General features: G+C 43.1%; 1 protein-coding gene across 3 annotated transcripts; it reads right to left on the reverse strand.

The window, feature by feature from the left end:
- Positions 1-323: 323 nt before the first annotated feature.
- Positions 324-20724, reverse strand: LRRIQ4 (leucine rich repeats and IQ motif containing 4). 3 transcript variants are annotated; one of them, XM_045503022.1, is made up of 6 exons: positions 20388-20724; positions 12653-13700; positions 8301-8474; positions 6670-6808; positions 5449-5645; positions 324-610 (listed from the first exon to the last, which is right to left on the reverse strand). In XM_045503022.1, the coding sequence occupies exons 2-6, from the start codon at positions 13670-13672 to the stop codon at positions 461-463; spliced, it is 1680 nt and encodes a 559-aa protein (XP_045358978.1). In that variant the 5' UTR covers positions 13673-13700; positions 20388-20724; the 3' UTR covers positions 324-460. The 3 variants fall into 3 exon arrangements, with proteins under 3 accessions (XP_045358978.1, XP_045358979.1, XP_045358977.1); XM_045503023.1 differs by lacking the exon at positions 20388-20724 and adding an exon at positions 20278-20355; XM_045503021.1 differs by lacking the exon at positions 20388-20724 and adding an exon at positions 19793-19916.
- Between the last annotated feature and the right edge of the window lie 74 nt (positions 20725-20798).

Genomic DNA, 20798 nt, shown 5'->3' on the forward strand with positions numbered 1-20798 from the left:
TGTCCATTTCTTCAGAACTTCCTATGAGTCTCTATTTCAGAATTAAAAGTTGTAGGGGTGCCTGGCTGGCTCAGTAGGAAGAGCATAGAACTCTTGATCTCGGGGTCATGAGTTCAAGCCCCATGTTGAGTGTAGAGATTACTTAAGTAAATAAGCTTAAGAAAAAGTTGTAGAGAAGGTAGGACAATGAACCTCCGTTTGCCTATCTCATGTATCTATACTTACTGACTTATGGCCGATCTTGTTTCATTTGGATCCCCCACACTTACCTCTCCCTGATATTACGCCACAGTTCCCAGGCATCATATCATTTCATCCATAAATATTTCAATAAAGTGAGAATCTTTATTTTTACACATAACCATAATTCTATGAATAATTTCAGTGTGCTAGGTATCTAATTCCTAGATGTTTTGCCTTCGTAATCCATCGGGGTTCATTACCTCAATTCATTATAGAATTATTTCTTATTTTTCTTCACAGCTTTTCCTTTTGCATTTTTCCCCCCTTTCTTATCTTTTGGAGAAGTCTTTCCTTTCTTTTGCAATTTTAGTTCTTCAAATCTCCCCAGTCCTTTCCGGACCATTATTCCGCGCCACCATGCCTGAATCTGAAAACAAGATAAACCCAAACAGCATCAGCTGGTATCACTCTGGACTGGGGATGGTGATCTCTTCTGGATATGTAGTTCTAAAGATGTAGAGAATGGAATGTCATTAGAACTCCACCTTATTTTCTCTCTCTCAATTGGCCAGTCATCTTGGCAAATGTAAAAAAAATAAGAAAGAAAAGAAAAGAAAGAAAAGAAAAATTCAGTGCTTTTATGTCCCGGGCACTGTTCTAGACATTTAGGAAACAGCAGTTAAAAGCGAATGTCACTGGGGCACCTGAGTGGCTCAGTTGGTTAAGCGTCTGACTTCAGCTCAGATCATGATCTCACAGTTCATGGGTTGGAGTCCCGCATCAAGCTTCTCACTGGGTGGAGCCTGCCAGGAATTGTTTCTCTCCCTCTCTCTCTGCCTCTCCCCTGCTCATTCTCTCTCTCTCTCTCTGGCTTTCTCTCAATAAATAAATAAAAACTTAAAGAAAAAGCTAATGCCACTGATCTCACATTGCAGGAAGGAGAGGATACAGGATAGATGGTAATAAGTGCCATGGAGACAACAGAGCACAGTAAGGGGAAATCAGGAGGGCTTATACCTGTCTTCCCTCTGTTACTGGATTGCTGTGTTTCTACCTACAGCCAGCCCTCACTCGTTCTGAGATCCTGTGCCCTCCCACCTACTCAGAAAGATCCCACCTCTGAACCTTCCAGTGCCTCCCCACTTCTCTCAGAAAAAAAGCTCAAGTCCTTACAGTGGCTTACAAGGCCCTATCCAATCTGCCCCCTCCCTCTCGACCTCACCGACTCCTACCTACTCCCTCACCTTGCTCACTGTGCTCCAGCTGTGCGGGGCTCCCCACTGTCAGACACTCCTGGCACAACCTCAGCTCACAGCCTTTGTGTGTACTGCTTCCTCTGCCTGGAACACTCTTCCCAATATTCAGATGCTTACCCTCCAGTTCTTCCAGTAGTTGCTCACTTGTCATGGCTGTAGACTGAACCGTGCCCCCTCACTCCCTGCTCTTATGTTAAATGTCCTAACCTCCAATGTGAATGTATTTGGAGATGGGCCCTTGGGAGGTAATTAAGCTTAGATGAGGTCATGAGGGTGGGGTCTTCACGATAAGATTAGTGCCCTTATAAGAGACACCAGAAAGCTCGTTCTGTCTCTCTGTCATGAGAGGACACAGCAAGAAGACAGCCATGTGCAAGGCAGAATGAGAGCTCTCAACAGAAACGGACCATGCCGGCACCATAATCCTGGACTTCCAGCCTCTGAAACCGTGAGAAAATTTCTGTTGTTTAAGACACCCAGTCTAAGGTATATTGTTATGGGAGCTTGAGCTGACTAAGCCAGTCATTTTTCCAATGAGGCCTACCCTGACCTTCCTATTTAAATTGAACCTCCCTCAACACAACCAACCCCCCTCCCCTGCACGCGCGCGCGCGCACACACACACACACACACACACACACACAACTTCTGGCAATCTCAGTTCCCCTTAGCCTGAACTTTTTTCCCATGCCAGTTATCACTTTCTAACAGACTATATAATTTTATATTTCATCTTTTCATTTCCATCACACTAGACTTTAGGCAATAAGAGGACAGAAAAAAAATCTGTTTTGCTCACTGATGCAATTCCAGTGCCTAGAACAGCGCCTGGCACATAGCACAAAGCAAAAAATAAGTATTTGCTGAATGAGTGAACAACTGAATGAATGAAGTGGGTGGGCTATGCTGTTTTATGTAAGGTGGATCACAGGCAGGTATGAGGAGATGTGAGCAGGGACTGAACTAAGTGAGAGCCTTGTCCATATCTGAGCAGAGGGAGGAGCAGGGGAAAAATACCAAGGATCGTTTGTGATGTGAAAACGGGACAGATGAGATGGGAAGTGACAGCAGCAGCACATCCGGTCAAGTGGGGATTTTCCCAGGGAACAGTATCGCCCTCTAGAGGCATTCGAGCCATTCATGGGGTTTTCTGTTATCTCCAGGCTTAGCAGTCTTCCAGTTGTGTAACATGTACCCTGTGCACAGAGACTTTTCCAGGGTGTGCAGGCTTGGATGATCTGGAGGCGATCCATCTCCAGAGCTTCAGCTTGCACGTGCACCCCTTCCTACAATGTCTCTCCTAGGAAAACAACTGCTGGTTTTCTCCATTCCCAGCTCTGCCTTCACAACTGCCACCTGAATCTGACTAGGGTGTGTTGAGCTGGATTCCAGAAACCTCTGGGACACCACAAAAGAAGAGACAATATAGAGCAGCAGTATTGAAAAAAACAAAACAAATGAACAAACAACACCATAAAACAGACTCTTAAATACAGAGAACAGTGGGGGCATGAGTGGACTAGGGGACTGGTGGTGACTAACTATGGTGAACACTGCATGATACACAGAATCGCCAAATCAATATGTGATGTGACCCAAAACTAATATAGAATTGTATGTCGATTACATTTCAATAATAAAAGACTAGCAGTATTGATGTTGGCTCTAGGGACTAGGTAACCAATCCTTTTGTAAAGCAAGTGGTTCCCAGCTCTTTGCCCTCAAGAAAATTGGAAGAAGGCCAGTTGATTTGCCAGCTAAGAGCCTGCTATGAGTTTTTGGGATATAAATCTGGAAGAAGTTCAGAGATGTGTGAAGCATTACCATTTGAAACAAAACAGTATGGGCGCACACACACACACACACACACACACACACACAAAGCTTCTTCCATTCTTTTCAATTTAGCTATGTAAACAAGGTTCATCTATAAAATGAAAAATGGGAATAGAACTGACATCCTATCACATTCTAGCAATAAGTAATGTTTATGTGAGAATATATAAACTATGTGGAAAAGTCTCTCATCTGTGTATGTATTTCTTCCCCCAAGTCCTATAGGTCAAATAATTAACCACCAAAATTTGCAATGGATTTTATGCTGTTTTGTTCAGTTTTACACTACTAAGAATTGTAATATGACTCAATCCAGGATGTAGAAACACTATGGCCACAGAAAAAAATTTAATTTTAAAACTTAATTTGTATAAATATTTTTGTTGCCTGAAAGTATGAAAGGTGATCTATAAATAACTTAGAATTACATATATAAAACATTAAGATCAATTCTTAGGGGAAAGTGAAATAGACATACATGTTCAAGAAGAAAACGGATATAAAATTTTTGCCTAGAAAATAAGTTTGCTCAAGTATTTCGTAAACCGATGTGACTGACAAAATCATAGTGGTATTTAGAATCCACTGGATACATTTAAGATACTGATCTAAGAGCTCTATTTCAAGATGTCAATATTCAAAACTCACTGGCAAGTAAATCCTTTGCAATAATTTAAACTTAGTGGCAAAAAAATTAAATATCAACTTTATTATTTTTTAATATTTTTGTTAATGTTTATTTATTTTTGAGAGAGGGAGAGAGACAGAGTGCAAGCAGGGGAGGGGCAGAGACAGAAGGAGACACAGAATTCAGAGTGTCTCCTGAAACAGACTTCAGGCTCTGAGCTGTCAGCACAGAGCCTGATGCAGGGCTTGAACCCACTGGCCATGAGATCATGACCTGAGCCGAAGTTGGACACTTAACCTACTGAGCCACCCAGGCACCCCTAAATATCAATTTTAAAATGTGCAAGAGGATGCATGGTTTTTCACAATACTTTTAGGAAGTATCCAAAAAATATTATTTTCATTCTTCCAGTGTAGCTATTCCTGAGAATATACATATTAAAATAAATAATATAAATTAACTTTCCTTTTTCCTTTATGTTGCAGCTTGGGCATTAATTTTCATTTATTAAAATGGTGTTGGGGCACCTGGGTGGCTCAGTTGGCTAAGCACCTGACTCTTGGTTTCGGCTCAGGTCACAATCTCACAGTTGGTGAGTTCGAGCCCTGCATCAGGCTCTGTGCTGACAGTGCAGAGGCTGCTTGGCATTCTCCATGTCCCCCTCTCTGTATCTCTCAAAGTAAATAAATAAACATTTAAAAAAAATTATATGGTTTTGGTAGGTTATATTATCTGAGTTTAACTTCGGAAGAAGAAAGAAGGTATCACATAATATTTATCACAGAAGAGAGGGTGTTAGGTTTGATACAGATAAGGGCCATTGACAGAGGAGATCAAAGACTGACTCTTGTTCTGGGTAAAAAGGAAAATCATGGATTTCAGCAGAACAGTGATAAGATCTGACCTACGTTTTAACAGCATTGGTCTGACTGCCAAGTGGAAGGTATACTGTAGGGGGTGCAGCTATACAAGTGGGGGCACTAATGGGAGGACTAATGTGGTCATCAGGTTGTGGGGCAATGGGGGCTTGACCAGTTGAATAAAGAATACTGAATACTGACTGAAGTGGACCCTGGCCTGTCCTAGTCTGTCTGGGGGTATCCTATGTCTCCATGGGCGAGGTGGGCAAGGTGAGGACAAGATTCTTTGCTCTCCCTGTTTTAAAGGCTCTTCGCCCTTCGATCCTAGATAATGGCAGAGAAGGACTCTGGTCTCTACACCCCTGCCCCATCAGGACTTTCACTTCTGATTTTTCAGCCTTAGCTTAGTGAATTTGTTAATATAAGCTCTTCAGTCCTTTGAATAGTCCAAGAATTTTAGACTGTTTTGGGGATTTGAAGTTTTGATTTCTTTCAGCTGTTTGTCGCCTCCTTATCTGACAAAGACATGAAGGACAAAAATGCAAAAAAAAAAAAAAAAAATGCTAAGATGGTATTCCAAGTTTCTCTTGCTTAATTCTGAGGATATAAAGGAAGTAAGAGTCCCTACTCTCGGTGAGGACAAAGCAACTGTGAATGTGCTATCCGGAATTTTTGCTGACGTTACCTTTGTTGCCATTATTTTCATGTTTCTTTTTGTCTTAAAGTATGTCCATATAGCCTGATTGCCTTCGGCGCACACTTCTCCTGGGGGGTCCTCCATAGGATTGTTCATCAGTGTCAAAACCTTTAGATTCATCAGGCTATCCAAATTCTCTGGAAGACAGGTGATCAAGTTGTCCTCAAGCAGTAATTCTTTCAAAGCTGAAACAGTTTTTTTTAAATGATAGGTTTATCTTAAGAACAAGCAAAATTAAAATGTACGCTCGTTAGTCTCCTTGCTCTGAAATATTTGTTTCCTGTGCTGTCGTGTCACAAAAGACACAGATTTCATAAGGCAGACCAAGTTCTCTTCCTTATAACAGTTCAGGGTTGTGAGAGCCAGTGCATGAGAGACAGAAAAGTAGTACACGCTAAAAAAAATTGATAACGGTTCATTCCTCCAGGGGCCAAGGACAGGATAAAGATGTATGGTCAGAAGCATTCCTAAGGAACAAGCCCACCCTCACCTCTAAACTTTGAATGTCTTGGGGGTAGCCCCAGCTTCCACTCATATTTCTTCACCCTCTTTTCATTAAAGAAAGAGTCATAGTTTGAAAACTATCTCTAAACCTGAAGATTCAGCACACTATGGCCAAAAACATTTTTTTTTTTTTTTAATTTGGTCCCCCTAGAAGCTCAGCAAAAGGTTGTTAAATGGATGGATGAACTGATGCATGTACAAATAAAGACTGGTTTAGCCTAGCGTAAAATGTTTGGGTGTTTAAATATGAATCATATAGGACTTTTCATGCCAATCATACAGCTCCAAAAGTCCTGCCTTGCTGATTTCATCACTCAGGGCCAACACTTTTCCTTTCATTCAAATGACTTAGTGACCTAGTGCAAATCTGCTGCAGGACCCCCAACTCCAAATTCTGGCATGTAGTAGGTATTCAGTAAATTAGTGTTGGTTGTATGATGACCATCTGGGTGAATGCTAATTTTCTTAGCGGTTGGTATTTACTCCTCTATTCAACTTACAAGAAACAGTCTAACTGTCTTTGTGAGGCTCTTAGCTGTGCTCATCAGGCATCTGGCTTTCCTTGTCTCACTAGTGAGGCCTGCGAGGAGGTAATAGGGTAGGGCTCAGCTCTCTGAACATTGAGATTGGTCTTTGGTAAATCAAGGAAATGGGACATGCTGGCCTCACACTCCACTACGCTGAGGATCTACTAAGATTCCTCACCTTGTGCTTGGCAAATGGAATCTGGAAGTTGCTTAAGCAGGTTGTGGCAGCAATTAAGAATTTCCAGGTTAGGCATGGATCCCAAGGATGTGGGCAGGTACTCCAGATGATTGTTCTCTATATACAGCTCTTTAAGATTCTGAAAAACAGAGGTGCCTGGGTGGCTCAGTCAGTTAAACATCTGACTTCGGCTCAGGTCATGATCTCACGGTTCATGGATTTGAGTTCTGTGTCAGGCTCTGTGCTGAAAGCTCAGAGCCTGGAGCCTGTTTCTGATTCTGTGTCTCCCTCTTTCTGCCCCTCTCTTGCTCACACTTGTCTCTATCTCTCAGAAATAAACATTAAAAAAATTAAAAAAAAAAGATTCTGAAAAACATGTCAGTAGACCATAATGATCCTTACATTGATCCTTACAATGATCCTTACATTCTAATAACCAGAATCATTGGTGAATTCCCATGCTCTTTCAGTGGGGATACTATTCATTAGGATAAAGGGGGAAACATACTTAGAGCCAGCATCCAAACATAAAAGTATTTTTGGGTAAAACCATTGGACATGGTTCCCATCTACGCAGGGAAAAGAAAACATGGGAATCTAGCGTTTGTTTCAAAAGAACTTTATGGAAAAATAATTTGATAATATAAGTATATATATCATTTGCTTGCTTTCCAAAGCTAATTATCCATAGTAGTGTTACAGAACTGAAATTGCCTCAGGTATCAATCCAACACTGCCCAAGCAGGAGAAGCCAAAATGTGTAGATAATGAGTTAACTATTTGCAAATTCACTGGGCAAAAATATAATGTTTGCATGTCACCCTACGATTTCAGAGAGCATGGCATGGCATGTCAAGGAGCAAGATGATGAGGAGAGTTCTGAACACAGGGCAAAGCAATGGAGAATCAGGAAGAGGACCTCTGTGCCACAGGTTGAGAAGCACCTGTGCTATATATACATGCTGTTGCTCAGTTCCACAACCAGGGGCGGGGGTCTGTCGTGGCCCGCACCTACTTTATCATTAGTAAGAGCGCAGTACCACCGACATGGAAAAAAAAAAAAAAAATCAATTCTTTAAAGTATGCATGGATTAAGACACAGTGGTAGGGCTCCTTTGAATGAAGTTATCTTGTTGCTTTGTTAGGATTTAGCACAGGGCTGCGGACCCATTTCCACAGGAAACTGGGGCAATGTTAAATTACTCTGGTTTGTTTGCCATCAGGCAGGAAGGGAGGTCACGCTGATGCATCCAAAATGCGGGCTCCCAGCCATGTGAACTTCAAAATAGTATAATTTTCAGGGGCCTCCTACAAAAGCTAGAAATTAAATGGAAAGCAGTGGGGCTCAATTTCTGCAAATGAAACATGCCAAACTGTACAGTGAAAAGGAGTATGGCACAGCATAGCCAACAGCAATCACAACAAAATGTTCTTTGAATATGGATCCAGGGGCTCAGAGAAACAGTGGAAGCCTCAGAGTGGAATAATGGCTGCTTGTTAGGGGGTTGGAAATCTAGTATGGATGATTCCACATGCAGCCTATGGGGACACCATTGGGTGTTCTCAGTGTCAGCCAACTTAAGGAATCAGTGGGCATGTACTTCTTTGCCTAATCATTTGGGGAGGCTTACCTGTAGTTTACTAATGTCTTCTGGCATATAGGTGAGCTTGGCTCCCTGGTCTTGCCCAATGTATAATTTCTCTAAAGACTCTAAAGAAAGGATTTCTTCTGGAAATGAAGCCAACTGATTTCCTGTTAATCCAAGCATCTTCAGTTTTGAAAGGGATACAAAGTCTGGAGGTAGCTAGAAGTATTCCAGAAAGATAAGTTTCAGGTCAAAATTATTTTTAACAGTAAGAAAATAAATTGGGCTTTTAGTTTTGAGGCAAATTGATAAACATCGAGTACAGCGATTTAGCAATTCCTACTGATGAAAAGTTTGCACACACCTTTGCATATAGAGTATTTATACTTGTAGATCTAAAGTCTGGAGTCCTCCTTTTTCTGACGAGCCTCTCTGCTCTTCAATTTTATGCACTGCTTTAAACTGAAGCAATTTTAAACCTACTTTATTGCAGGTTTTTGAATGGTAGGGTAGCAAATGCTTGATATTACTGAAAAAGTACTAAAGTTATTGGTGTAATATTGCAACTATAATATCAACAATTTCAGTTATCGGAACTGATCAATTTAGAAACATGACCTCTCACCCTGAAAGGCTTTAGCTCAGCAATTTAGAAACTTCAGTTGAAATCTCAGTTGGAAGTAAACAAGGAAGAAGACTATTATGATTTCATCTGGTCATATTCTGCCTTCCAGTGAATCCCAAGGTTTTACAGGCCCTTTACAGGTATTAGGTAGGCATTTCAGAGACTCCCAACTGTCAGGGCGGGAAGGCCTTGGAAGGGTCGTCTATTCTAATCCCATAATAGGATGGTTGAATATATTCCACAGCTAGCCATCCAGCACACATTTAAACACCACTTCCTGGAACGAAAAGCTCATTACTTGGACGGAGACCTCGAATCACCAGATTTCCTTCTCGTGTCAAGTCAAAGTCTTGTATGTTCACCTTCTGGTCTCTTTCCGGCACTCTGGAACCACATGGAAAAATCTCATTCTTAAAACATGGGATGGTCTCCCTATTGACTATGTTACAGAGACACCTGTTTTCTTGGAGAAAAAAGGGCCCAGCTCTATATCTCAAGAGCTTCTTAACTCACTTTGAATCACCTTCCATCATCTGGCTTTACTCCTAATGGGGAAATCGTTCCCCACAGTTCTCAGTCTTAGCCCTGGCCTCTCCTCCACCCGTTCCTCAATCCAGCACCTCTTCTTCATGAGAATGGTTACAGTCCAGCTCAGTCTGACCCCTCGATGGATGGGTGGGATAGATAAATTGGGGAATAGGCCAAAAGAAAGCCCCCTAGAGGGATAACATAGCAGTAAGTCTCACACACCTGCAATCTTTCATATTTTTTCTTTATTGGGTAGGGGGAGCACCCATTTTCCTAAACATGCTATAAGGTGTTTATAGTTTTATTTATTCCTTTACTTATTTTTTAAAGTCAATCTCCAGAGAAGCTGCTGTTTAAGCTTTCCTTCTTGGCTATTTCAAAATTCTTTACCAGGCACTTAGATCCCTTTGACACAAAGCATCCAAACTAATGGGAAAATGTTTTTCAATCTAACCCCTTCATTAGAACCTAGTAATTTCACATCGCGGTTCAGCTAGCTCATAGGTTTAGCTTTTCTTTTTGAAAGCACATTGAATGATTAAAGACTTTTTTTTTTCAGGATATTCAAGATCCAATAATTAATCCCATAACAGTCACATTAAAGCACAGTGGAAGTAAATCTGGATGCATAGAAAACCTACAGAGTGTCAAATGAGGACAGTTACTACTGATGCTCTCACTGAGCTATACTCACCGTAAGGTTGAGTTCTCCCTTAACAGAAATGTACCATACAAATAAGACCCATCTAGACACACACTGAAAGCTACTCTTGCATTCACCTAGGCAAGAGAAGGCTACTGGCCAGGCTCCAGGAGCCAGAAACCCATCAGGAAAGTCTTTGGGGTGGGAGAGGTAAGGAGCTGGCATAAAGGTCACGTGTCATTATACAGACTGGGAGGTTACTGGAGGGATTAGCATAACAGGAAATGAGAAAAACAAACAAAACCCAGAAATACCATCATAAGAACTAGAGAATAGCAGCCAATGGACACAGAGATTTCCACATTCAGTATAATAATATTGAACACGACCACATTTCAGTGCAGCCTGATTTGTGGTAAAACTTGGTACCGGATGAGGCTTATCTTTAAGGAGCCATCTGTATGTGATTCCTTTCTCTATTCTGATATCTTAAAGTGTTTCACAGGAAAGGATTAGGTATCATTCATGACTCAATAAGGAATTAAGTCGATGTGTTATTTTTCCCAAAGTCGCTTTATATTTTGAGCCTTTCACTCCCAGTGTGGAATGGCAGACTTTGTCTACTGTAAAAGGAATTTCTTACCTCAGTGGTGGAATGGGGATGGGCAGAGGGCCTATGATAAACTTCTAAAATCCTCCAAAATGGGTTGCTGCCTAAGTAGAGATTAAGTCCAAGATTCTCTTCCTAAATCCTAAATTACCATCAAAATGGTTACTTCCTAAAAGGCAGTTTTAAAACTCTATAGGAATTAGAAAAAGAACAACCAATCTCCCCCGCCCCTCCAAAGTTCTAAATTAAAAATCAAATAAGAGATTGAACAAAAACAAAAACACCCCCAACAAACCTTTAAGGCCTAGGACTTGTATAAGGTATGGTGAACACAGCAGCTTGGTGTCCATGGCCGGGAAAAACACACCTATTATTTGATCACAGTTGTTGATTTCCAGATGGCCTGATTTCTCCCTCTATGGTTGTCTTTTGCTTTTAACAGAACTGTTCTTTTAAATTTTCAAATATTAAAACAAATGCATGTGTACTCACCACCCAAATCTTTTGTTAATAAACAAGATGAATGTGTGTCAACTATAGTCAAATAAAAAGATTTTTTTAATAAAATCAAATACTGCAATTAAAATTGAGCTCCCCTGGGATCCTCCCCTCATTTCCTTGACTTCCTTTCTCTTCCCAGAGGCAGCCACTACTAAAAATTTAGCCAGTTTTTTTCTAGTTCATGATTTTTTTTTTAAATAAATGTTTATTCATTTAAAAAATAATTTTTTTTAACGTTTATTTATTTTTGAGACAGAGAGAGACAGAGCATGAACGGGGGAGGGGCAGAGAGAGAGGGAGACACAGAATCGGAAGCAGGCTCCAGGCTCTGAGCCATCAGCCCAGAGCCCGACGCGGGGCTCGAACTCACGGACCGCGAGATCGTGACCTGGCTGAAGTCGGACGCTCAACCGACTGCTCCATCCAGGCGCCCCAAATGTTTATTCATTTTTAAGAGGGGGAGGGACAGAGGGCCTGAACTGGGCTCTGCACTAAGAGCGGAGAGCCCCATGGGGGGCTCAAACTCATTCAACTGGGAGATCATGATCTGAGTCCAAAGTCCAACTGAGCCACCCAGGGGCCCCTCTAGTTCATATTTTTATACTTTTGTTACATTTGTAAATATCCACAAAGTATGTATTATGTGTGTATATGTATGTAGTTTTGTGTGATTAAAAATTTATAAACGGTGAGGGGCACCTGGATGGCTCTCAGTCAGTTAAGTGCCCAACTTCAGCTCAGGTCATGATCTCTCCGTTCATGGATTCAACGAGCCCTGCATGGGGGCTCTGTGCTGACAGCTCAGAGCCTGGAGCCTGCTTCGGATTCTGTGTCTCCCTCTCTCTCTCTGCCCCTCCCCCACTGGTGCTCTGTCTCTCAGAAAATAAACAAAAACATTAAAAAAGATTTAAAAAAAATTATAAATGGTGTAAGGTTCTGCAACTTGGTGCTTTCCTTTTTAATAAACATCACAATTTTAAGATCTGTCCACATTGGCACATACTCGTCCAGTTCACTTAAACCTTTAGTTTTTTAATTTTATAAATCTAGCACAATCTGTTTGCTCATTGCTCTATTGACACGGTCTCCCATGACTGTGGTGGGCTGTCAACACTGTGCTATGAACATTTTTGAACACGTCACCCTGCACACATGGGAGTTTCTTTGGGGACAAATCTGATTTTGCAGTTCACCATGACTGGAGGCCTAAGGCTGTAGGTGTCAGAAAGAAATCTGTGTGAGGAAACCCTGTTCAGAGGGGGTCTTGGTTAAGAACGTAGACTCTGGGGCCCCGCAGCTCTGGGTTGGAGCTCGGTTCTGCCACGTACAGGTGTGTGGCCTTGACGGGTTAGTTAAGCTCCCAGTGTCTCATTTCCCCCACGTACCGCCGAGGAGAAGATCGCCCACGTCCAAATGAGGACATCAACACCAACTCAGGGCGGGAAAAGCCCCTGTGAGGGCACAGTGACAGCCGGGAAGGGAATCGGTACCTGGCATATTTTATTATCATCCAGCGCCAGGATCTCTAGGTTCCTGAGCGCACAGATCTGCAGCGGAAAGCGTTCCAGGTGGTTCTGGCTGAGATCCAGGAAGCGCAGGTTGACCAGCCGCCGGAAGGAGCGCCGCAGCGCCCGCAGGCCGGTGTCGCGGAGGTAGAGCAGGTGCAGCGAGGTCCACTTGCAGATGAGGCGTGGCACCTTCTCCAGGTGGTTCCCGCTCAGCCCAATCTCCGTCATCCCCGACAGCTCGGCCAGGGAGTGCGGGAGCGAGTGGAGGCGGTTGTGGGACAGATCCAGCACGGACAGTTTGCTGCACTGGCACAGCGACTCGGGTAGGAGGAGCAGGTTGTTGCGAGCCACGTAGAACTTCTGCAGCCTGGTCAGGTTCCCAATCTCCGGTGGGATGGCAGTTAGTTTGTTGTCATCCAGGTCAACGATCTCCAGGTTGGAGAGAGCACAGAGCTCGGGAGGAAAGACTTCAAACTGGTTTTGCTTCAGGTAGATCTCCCTCAGTTTGGTATGGTTCACTACTTCCTTGGGCAGAGATTTCAGGTGGTTTCCGTCCAGCCCAAGCAACTCGAGGTGGTGGAGGAGTTTGCAGAGGTCCACGGGGATCTCGGCCAGGTCAGTGTGGTACAAGCGGAGCTCCCGCAGCCCCCGCAGGCCTCTGAGGACAGGAAGGGACGAGGACAGGAGCGGGTTGTCGCTCAGGTCCAGGCCCTCCAGGCTGCTCAGCGTGCCCAGCTCTGGGCACAGCTTTCTCAGCTTGTTCTTGTTCAGGTAGAGGATCCGGACGTTCTTTAAATGCTGAATACCCCGGGGGATTTCTTCAATCTGGTTGTTTTCCAGATGCACTTCTTCTAATTCTTCGAAGTCGAAGATCTCTGGCGGAATGGTAGTCAAGCTCTGATTAGAAGCATCAATGAAAAAGGTTCTAGCAGTGGCCCGTTGTGGATCAACTTTCTGGTGAATTTTAACGGAATGTCCTGGTTTTATCATGCCACTTGACATGTTGATGGAAAATGCAAATATCCAAAATCTGAAATAGCGTGAAAAGAAAAAAAAAAATCCATTTACTCACCAGGATTCTTTCTGTCCCTGATAGAAAATTTGAGTTGCTTGAAACTAGGGCCTGATGTTCTAACATAGCATGAAAGGTAGGTTTTCGTGTTTCATGTTGGGAGAAGAGTTCAAGTGTAGACTCCTCCTAACAGGTTGACTTACATGAAGAAAAAAAAAAAAGATTGTCTAAATTCAGTTTTTAAAAATCCCTATCTTGATTCTCTTTGTAGGTAGATGTGGAAGGTTGCAAAAGATTGCTCTTACCACGAACACTGAGAAAACACTTGGAAAAAATAATATTTTAAAATATTATGTTTTTTTTCTTGAAGCCACCAGAGAGTTGTGGATGCAAAGGAGGCCCAACGAATTAATTCTAGAGAAGGACTATCCCTTCCCTAAGTTAGCAGAGACCAGTGGGCACTTTCATGCCCGGTGGCATTTTCAACTTTGGGGACCAGGCAGGCAGAGAAGCCAGCCTTCCATATGCACAGGCAAAGGAACTTCCGAAACCAGGAAAAACCAGTCAAACTTTTAAAAGCCCTGTATGAGCAGCATGGTGGATTAGCACGGAGGAGCCTCAAATGCAGAGCCACCTCTCCCCAGTAGACTGGGGCCGACTCAGTGGCCTAGGAAAAGTTGCAGGCGATCTGGAAAAGCAGAGAGAGGTCCTGTCCTCTCATGCTTTTAGATCCCTAAGCCTGGCTGGAGGAAGGGGCTTAAATCCCTAAGCGGGACATTTGAAATTGCTGGGAATTGAAATGAACTGCAGCTGCAACCCAGAAAGAATGGAGAAATGGAGAAATAAATCACGTCTGTGGATTAGAACACTCAATGTTAAGATGTCAGTATTACTCAAATTGATCTATAGTTTCAGTGCAACCTCAATCAAAATCTCAATAGGCTTTTTTTTTTTTTTTTCTTTTTTGGTAGAAGTTAGCAAGCTGATTCTAAAATTTATATGAAAATGCAAAGAACCTAGAATTGCAAAAAACAATCTTGAATAATCACAAAATTGGCAGACTTGCACTACTGGATTTATAAATTTTGTAAATCTAAGATGTTAATATTGTGTTACCAAAGACTAAGTTGTTGGTCCTTAGTACACACACATTCACACACACGCACAAAACCTAAGATAAAGGGCAGAGAAGACAATGATGTGATGGTAGCTAGGTTGATTGTAGCATCTCTGACTTGCATTCTAGGATGGGGACTTTCCTGCTGGAGTATGGAGCCTCTCATCCACACAGAGGTCCAGTCCCTAGATGGAGGGGATGTGCTTCGAGCCCCACACTTAATATTACTGCACCTTGCAACACAACAGTGTGTGGTTTAGATCCCCGTTACTATATGCCTAGCCCCCAAAAGAGCTCTGGGACAGTGTTGCTCTCTGTTAAAGAAAAGAAGACTTATCACTGGTTGAATTATGGCTAGAATGCCTAGAATTATGCCTAGAATGAATTATGCCTAGAATGAATTATGCCTAGAATGAGAATTATGCCTGGAATGACAAATGCCAGCATTTGTCATTTGATCATTAGGTAGATTAATACTGTTCAGTCCTGCAGGATAAAATTTCCAGTGTCCTAAACTACTGACAATACTGAAGGCCTCTAGACAATCCATAGCATACAGACTAAGGTGACACTAGAAATGAAAATAGCACCCAGGACACTACGTGGGCTAAGCTTTACTCAATGCATTTAATCCTCACTAGAACCCTGAGAAGCAGGCACCATTATGATCTCTGTTTTACAGACACAGATACTAAGTAACTAAAAGGGCTTATCTCAGAACATAGTAGAAGTGGGGGCTGGATATCCTCACTAAGGATATTTACATTATTTGTTTACAAGAAGCCTGGTTTTTATTAAAATCAGTCTTGGGTGTAAGCATTCAGGCTTGATTTTCTTTTGCAGCCCTTCAGGCAGAGTCATCTGGGGAAGATTCTTGTGGACTAGCCATCTGATTAGGGTTAACACAAGTGTGTCTGGGCATCCAGGTGCATAAAAGAACTTATTTTTTCTAATATTCGTCTTCCTCCATGATGATACCTGCCTAGAATGTCTGAATGTGTGTGTACGTATGTTATCTCACCAGAATCTTATAGCCCACATGTATCTGGAACCAATTTGATGGCCTCTGAAAGCTATATATATTGTGTATCCATTAGCAGACTTAATAAAAGGAGGTTGTAAAGTCAGGATTTGCAACAGCTTGGCCAGTAATTCAGCCACAGTAAATAAGAATGAAGAAGATTGATTCCTTATTTGGCTATTTTTTTTTTCATTGGGATTGCTACCTCAACGTGGTCAAATTAACTTGTTACAAATCCATGTTACTGTGGAATTTCTAAGCGTCGTAACCGTTGTGTAATTTCAGGGAGCCAGGTTTTGGATAGTTTAATAGTTAGCTCTTTTTTGCTTAACTTTAATGCTTGAGAAAACCATTTAGGAAAAAAATGATCAGCCCTCTGAAATTTACATCAAGTGTTGACACTTTGGTTTTCAAGTCTGATTACACACCAACTGGATGTGTAATGTGAATCTGATAGCATAAATAACCATTTCCAGTTAAATTAGTTTCAAGATTTTACTTAAAACACCTGGGAGATCTTCTCCCTTTAATACAGACAAGCAAAAACCCTCAATACAGCTAGGACTGGAGAATCATGTAATGGTAATGGTAATGGTAATCCTTTGCTTTGGTAACAATTTCTGGGAAACCATAAAATTCCATGAAAAATTTTTAAGTCTCAAGTAATACTGAGATGAAGACTCATATAAAATTCAGGCTTGAGTGGAAAACTATTATAAGCAAGCAACTTTAGATTTTCAGCAGAGGCAAGGGAGAATCTAATCTGCTCAGACAATAATAAAGGAAGATTCTGGGTGTGATATTGTGATAGAATATATGTTTGGTCTTTGTTCCCTAGTTCCTGATACAAGAGCTTCTAAAACTTTGGTGTTTTCTGAGTGGTTGGGAAGGAGCATCTTTTGTTATTCATAATAAGCCCCATTCAACCCCACCTGAGTCCATAGTACTTACTGCCCTCACTCTTCTTTGCACCCTGATAGCTCGCTAATGGCAGCTGGTTGCCAGAGGAACCACTCGCGTGACTAGAGGGGCGGAGCTTTCAACCCCAGCCCTTGACCTCAGGGGAGGGGAGAGGGGCCGGATGCTGGTTTAATCACCAATTGCCGGCGATGTAATCAATCCTCCCTATGTTCTGGAGCCTCTATAAAAACCCTAAACCGAGAGGTTATGGGAGAGCTTTTGGGTTGGTGCTGGAAGGCTAATATTCCCAGAGAAGGCATGGAAACTCTGCGCCCTGTCTTGATACCCTCTCTTCCCCACATGCATCTCTTCCGTTTGGCGGTGCCTGAATGGTAGTTTTTAGAATACAGCGGTAATAGTAAGTAAAGTGTTTCCTTGAGTTCTGTAAACCACTAAAGCAAATTATTGAACTTGAGGGAACCCCGACTGGTAGTCCGCTGGAACTGGCGACAACTTAGGATTTGTGGCTGGCATCTGCAGTGGGAAGCAGTCTTGTGGGACTGAACCTTCACCCTGTAGGGTCTGTGCTAACTCTGGGTACAGTGCAGAACTAAATTTTTGGACACCTACTTGGCGTCTGCAGAGAACTGGAGACTTGCTTCTTGGGAAAACCCACACAGTTGGTGTTAGAAGTGTTCTCTAAGTAGAAATTTCATAATTAGTCCTGGGATACTGAGACGTACGATATGTTTTCTTAAGAGAAATAGAAGAAGTCTTTAATCTGGTAATGAGCTCTGAAAGGCTTGTAGGTGAAGAGCTCTACCAAGCCCAGGGCCAGTAACCCTTTACTTTTGAAAACCTGAGATCAGTGACTTAAAGGTAAAAGAGGCCTTAGAGAAACATCTGTTTGCCGGAATTGTTAGCTTGTGCCACACCAGTGTGCCCGTATCGCCATCGTCACCAAATGATCGATCTGAAATAGCTTCTTAGGACTTGTCTTTAAATAGACTCAAAATGGCATTTTTTTTTAAATTTTTTTTTTCAACGTTTATTTTTGGGACAGAGAGAGACAGAGCATGAACGGGGGAGGGGCAGAGAGAGAGGGAGACACAGAATCGGAAACAGGCTCCAGGCTCTGAGCCATCAGCCCAGAGCCCGACGCGGGGCTCGAACTCACGGACCGCGAGATCGTGACCTGGCTGAAGTCGGACGCTTAACCGACTGCGCCACCCAGGCGCCCCTTATCCATTTTCAAAAATGTTTCTACTTTTCTTTCTTCCACACATATCACCAAACTATAGATCTAGTAATTCATAGACAATACACCAAACTATAGATCTAGTAATTCATAGACAATACACCAAACTATAGATATAGTAATTCATAGACAATGCATTTTTTATTTGTAGAATGTGTTTTTTTTTCCCCTAGACTATTGTCTTGCACAATGAGCAAGAAGGTTTGAGGCACTATTTACTACTAATCACTGATATACTTTCTCGTCTCATCAGATAATAGGAATGTAAACTTTTCCACCAACTCCCTCTACTCTTTTATCCATGGGTCAACTCAATTTTTTAATAACACTCATATTTCCACCTGCATATTCAGTACCTAAACAACATGTATGCATGATCAATACCAGAAGTCGGCACTTCAGATACTCGTCAGAAAATTCAACCAGGAATTTGCTCTGTTCTGACACCTGCTAGCAGCTCAGTTCAATCTTCTGGTAGTTGGGGGGAAAGAGCTAATGGGTGTGTGAAACATTAATTCTCCCAGATCCTTTGAGTTCTATCTCCGTGTTAGCAGGAAACAACTTCCCTAGACCCTATTATCTGTTTCCTCAAGATAGGACTTCCTTAGATCGTAATTAAGTGCCATGCTGTTGGCTTTTTAAACAGTTAAACAATCATTTGAAAAATATTTCTATAAAACTATAGTCAAAGACGTGTCTGTTAAGTTACTTATATAAAGATACACCTACTAAACCTTCCTACTATAAGGTGCCAGAGGAAAGTAAATGCTGCCATTTACAGGGGCACCTGGGTGGCTTAGTCGGTTAAGTGTCCAAGTTTGGTTCAGGGCATGATCTCGCAGTTCATGGGTTCAAGCCCTGCGTTGGACTCTGTGCTGACAGCTCAGAGCCTGGAGCCTGCTTTGGATTCTGTGTCTCCCTCTCCTCTGCCTCTCCCCCACTTGTACTCTGTCTCTCTCAAAAAACAATCATTAAGAAAAATTAAAAAAAAAAAAAAAGAAAAACGGGGACTACATACTTTCATATATTTTCTTTGGTTCTGACTTCTAGAAAGCCGAGATTCAAGTTAGACCTCCTGACACATAAGCACCCAGTGAATCCACTTAAGTTTCCTTGAAGCCAGCTCAGCAACATCTGTTTCCCCTACCTCCTTGCCCCTCAGCCACTAATTCCCAAGGGGCAGGTCTTTCAAATTACATCCCTCCTCCATCTGGAAATCATTGGGTTCATGAAAAATGTACTGACGGAAATGAGTTGTACATGTGGTCGGTATTTTTTTGGCCATCCTATTTGATATGCATTTTGACACACAGTCTGTAGTTCTGTGCAAATACTTTGTTTTGCTAAGGTTCATACGGGACAACAGTGCTTTAAGTGCTGTTCGGTGAAAAGCAGCTCTTTTCTGTTTGTTCTGACCTTGTTTAGTAGTCACTCCCTAGAACAAAAGTCTGATTGGCACTTCTTGCTCCTTTAAAAGTGTATCCCTCCCTTCCCCTTCCTTAACAACTCCTTACTTTCCTCTACTTGACTTCAAGTACTTTGAGAGGGGTAGGGACTGCAGATGCTCAATTGTGCCCACATTCATGCTTTAGTATTTCAAGCTACCTCTATTGGTAGAACGGGGGGGGGGGGGTAAATGAAAACAGTATTTTCTATCCTGTTTAACCTGAAGTAATTCAGGTGATGGCCACAGTCTGTGGGCTACACAGAGACCCCCTGCCTCCTAGCACAATTTGCTAACAGTGGAGTGCTCTTCTGGAATTGCCTAGTGGGATAGCTTCCGGGAGAGAGGTCTTGGGCACTTTGTTTTTCACCTTTGAACAGTGTTCATAAATGTCCTGGTTTCACCTTGAGGGTCTTCCTTCTATCCTCCAGGCACGGAGTCTCTGGTTGGTTCCAGAGCTCTCTCCAGGGCCCTTCAGCTGCTTCCTCTGCAGTCTATGGTTAACCCCAAACAGAAGACCTTTCCTTTCCTCGTTCCTCTTTTTCTCTCTCCCCCATCCAAGTACCAAATCCTGAGCATGCTACCCTGTACCTCTTGCTGGGTTTTGTCCCCATCTCCTCCTTTCACTGAGTCCAGCCTCGTCTGAGGCCCTATCTCTGTTGGGCTGCTTCAGAGTCTCCCTAGATCCTGTCAAATCCACCCTCCACCAGCTGTTTCCTATCTGTGGGCTCCCAGCACCTTGCCCCCTATCAGCTGTGCTTCTCAGAGGATGCGCAGGGCTCCGTGTGGATCTGGCCCTGCCCGCCTTCCCCCCCGCCCCCCCCCCCCCATACTCATCTAGGCAGCCCCAAGTACCTGTGTGTCTCCAGCACCTGGGACGGATTCGCTGGGGCCGGTCAGAGAGTCACCTCCGACAAAAAGCCCTCCCTGATACCCCCGCCCCAACACAAGACTGATCTACATACCCCTTTCAGCTTCCTTAGCTCCGGACCTTATCTGTCCTGGTGCTACCACGTTCTTCTGTACTTGGCCCCCCGCAGATATGTGCACGCTTTGGGGAGGGGACTGTGTCACAATCGTCATTGTAGCCCTGGCCCCCAGCCTATCAGCCGTGCCCGCTAAACCTCAAGAACTTCTCCCTGCAAAGGAACCGGGGCACCCTCCGTCTGTGTTTTTAACCCAGGTCAAGGTGACCTGAAGCCAGGCGGGGGTGACCGAGGAGCCTCCATAGCATTAGCGGTCACCGCCTGCCCAGACAGGCCCCAAGGGCCCAAGTGGGTAATGGATGCGCAGCGGGCCGGAGGTGGCGTTCAGGGTCCGGCGGTCACCCGAGCCCTGATGCAGCTGGCAGGAGGCCCGGGACTGGGCAGGCGCAT

Source organism: Leopardus geoffroyi, chromosome C2, assembly GCF_018350155.1.
Source record: "Leopardus geoffroyi isolate Oge1 chromosome C2, O.geoffroyi_Oge1_pat1.0, whole genome shotgun sequence".
Classification (NCBI taxonomy): domain Eukaryota; kingdom Metazoa; phylum Chordata; class Mammalia; order Carnivora; family Felidae; genus Leopardus; species Leopardus geoffroyi.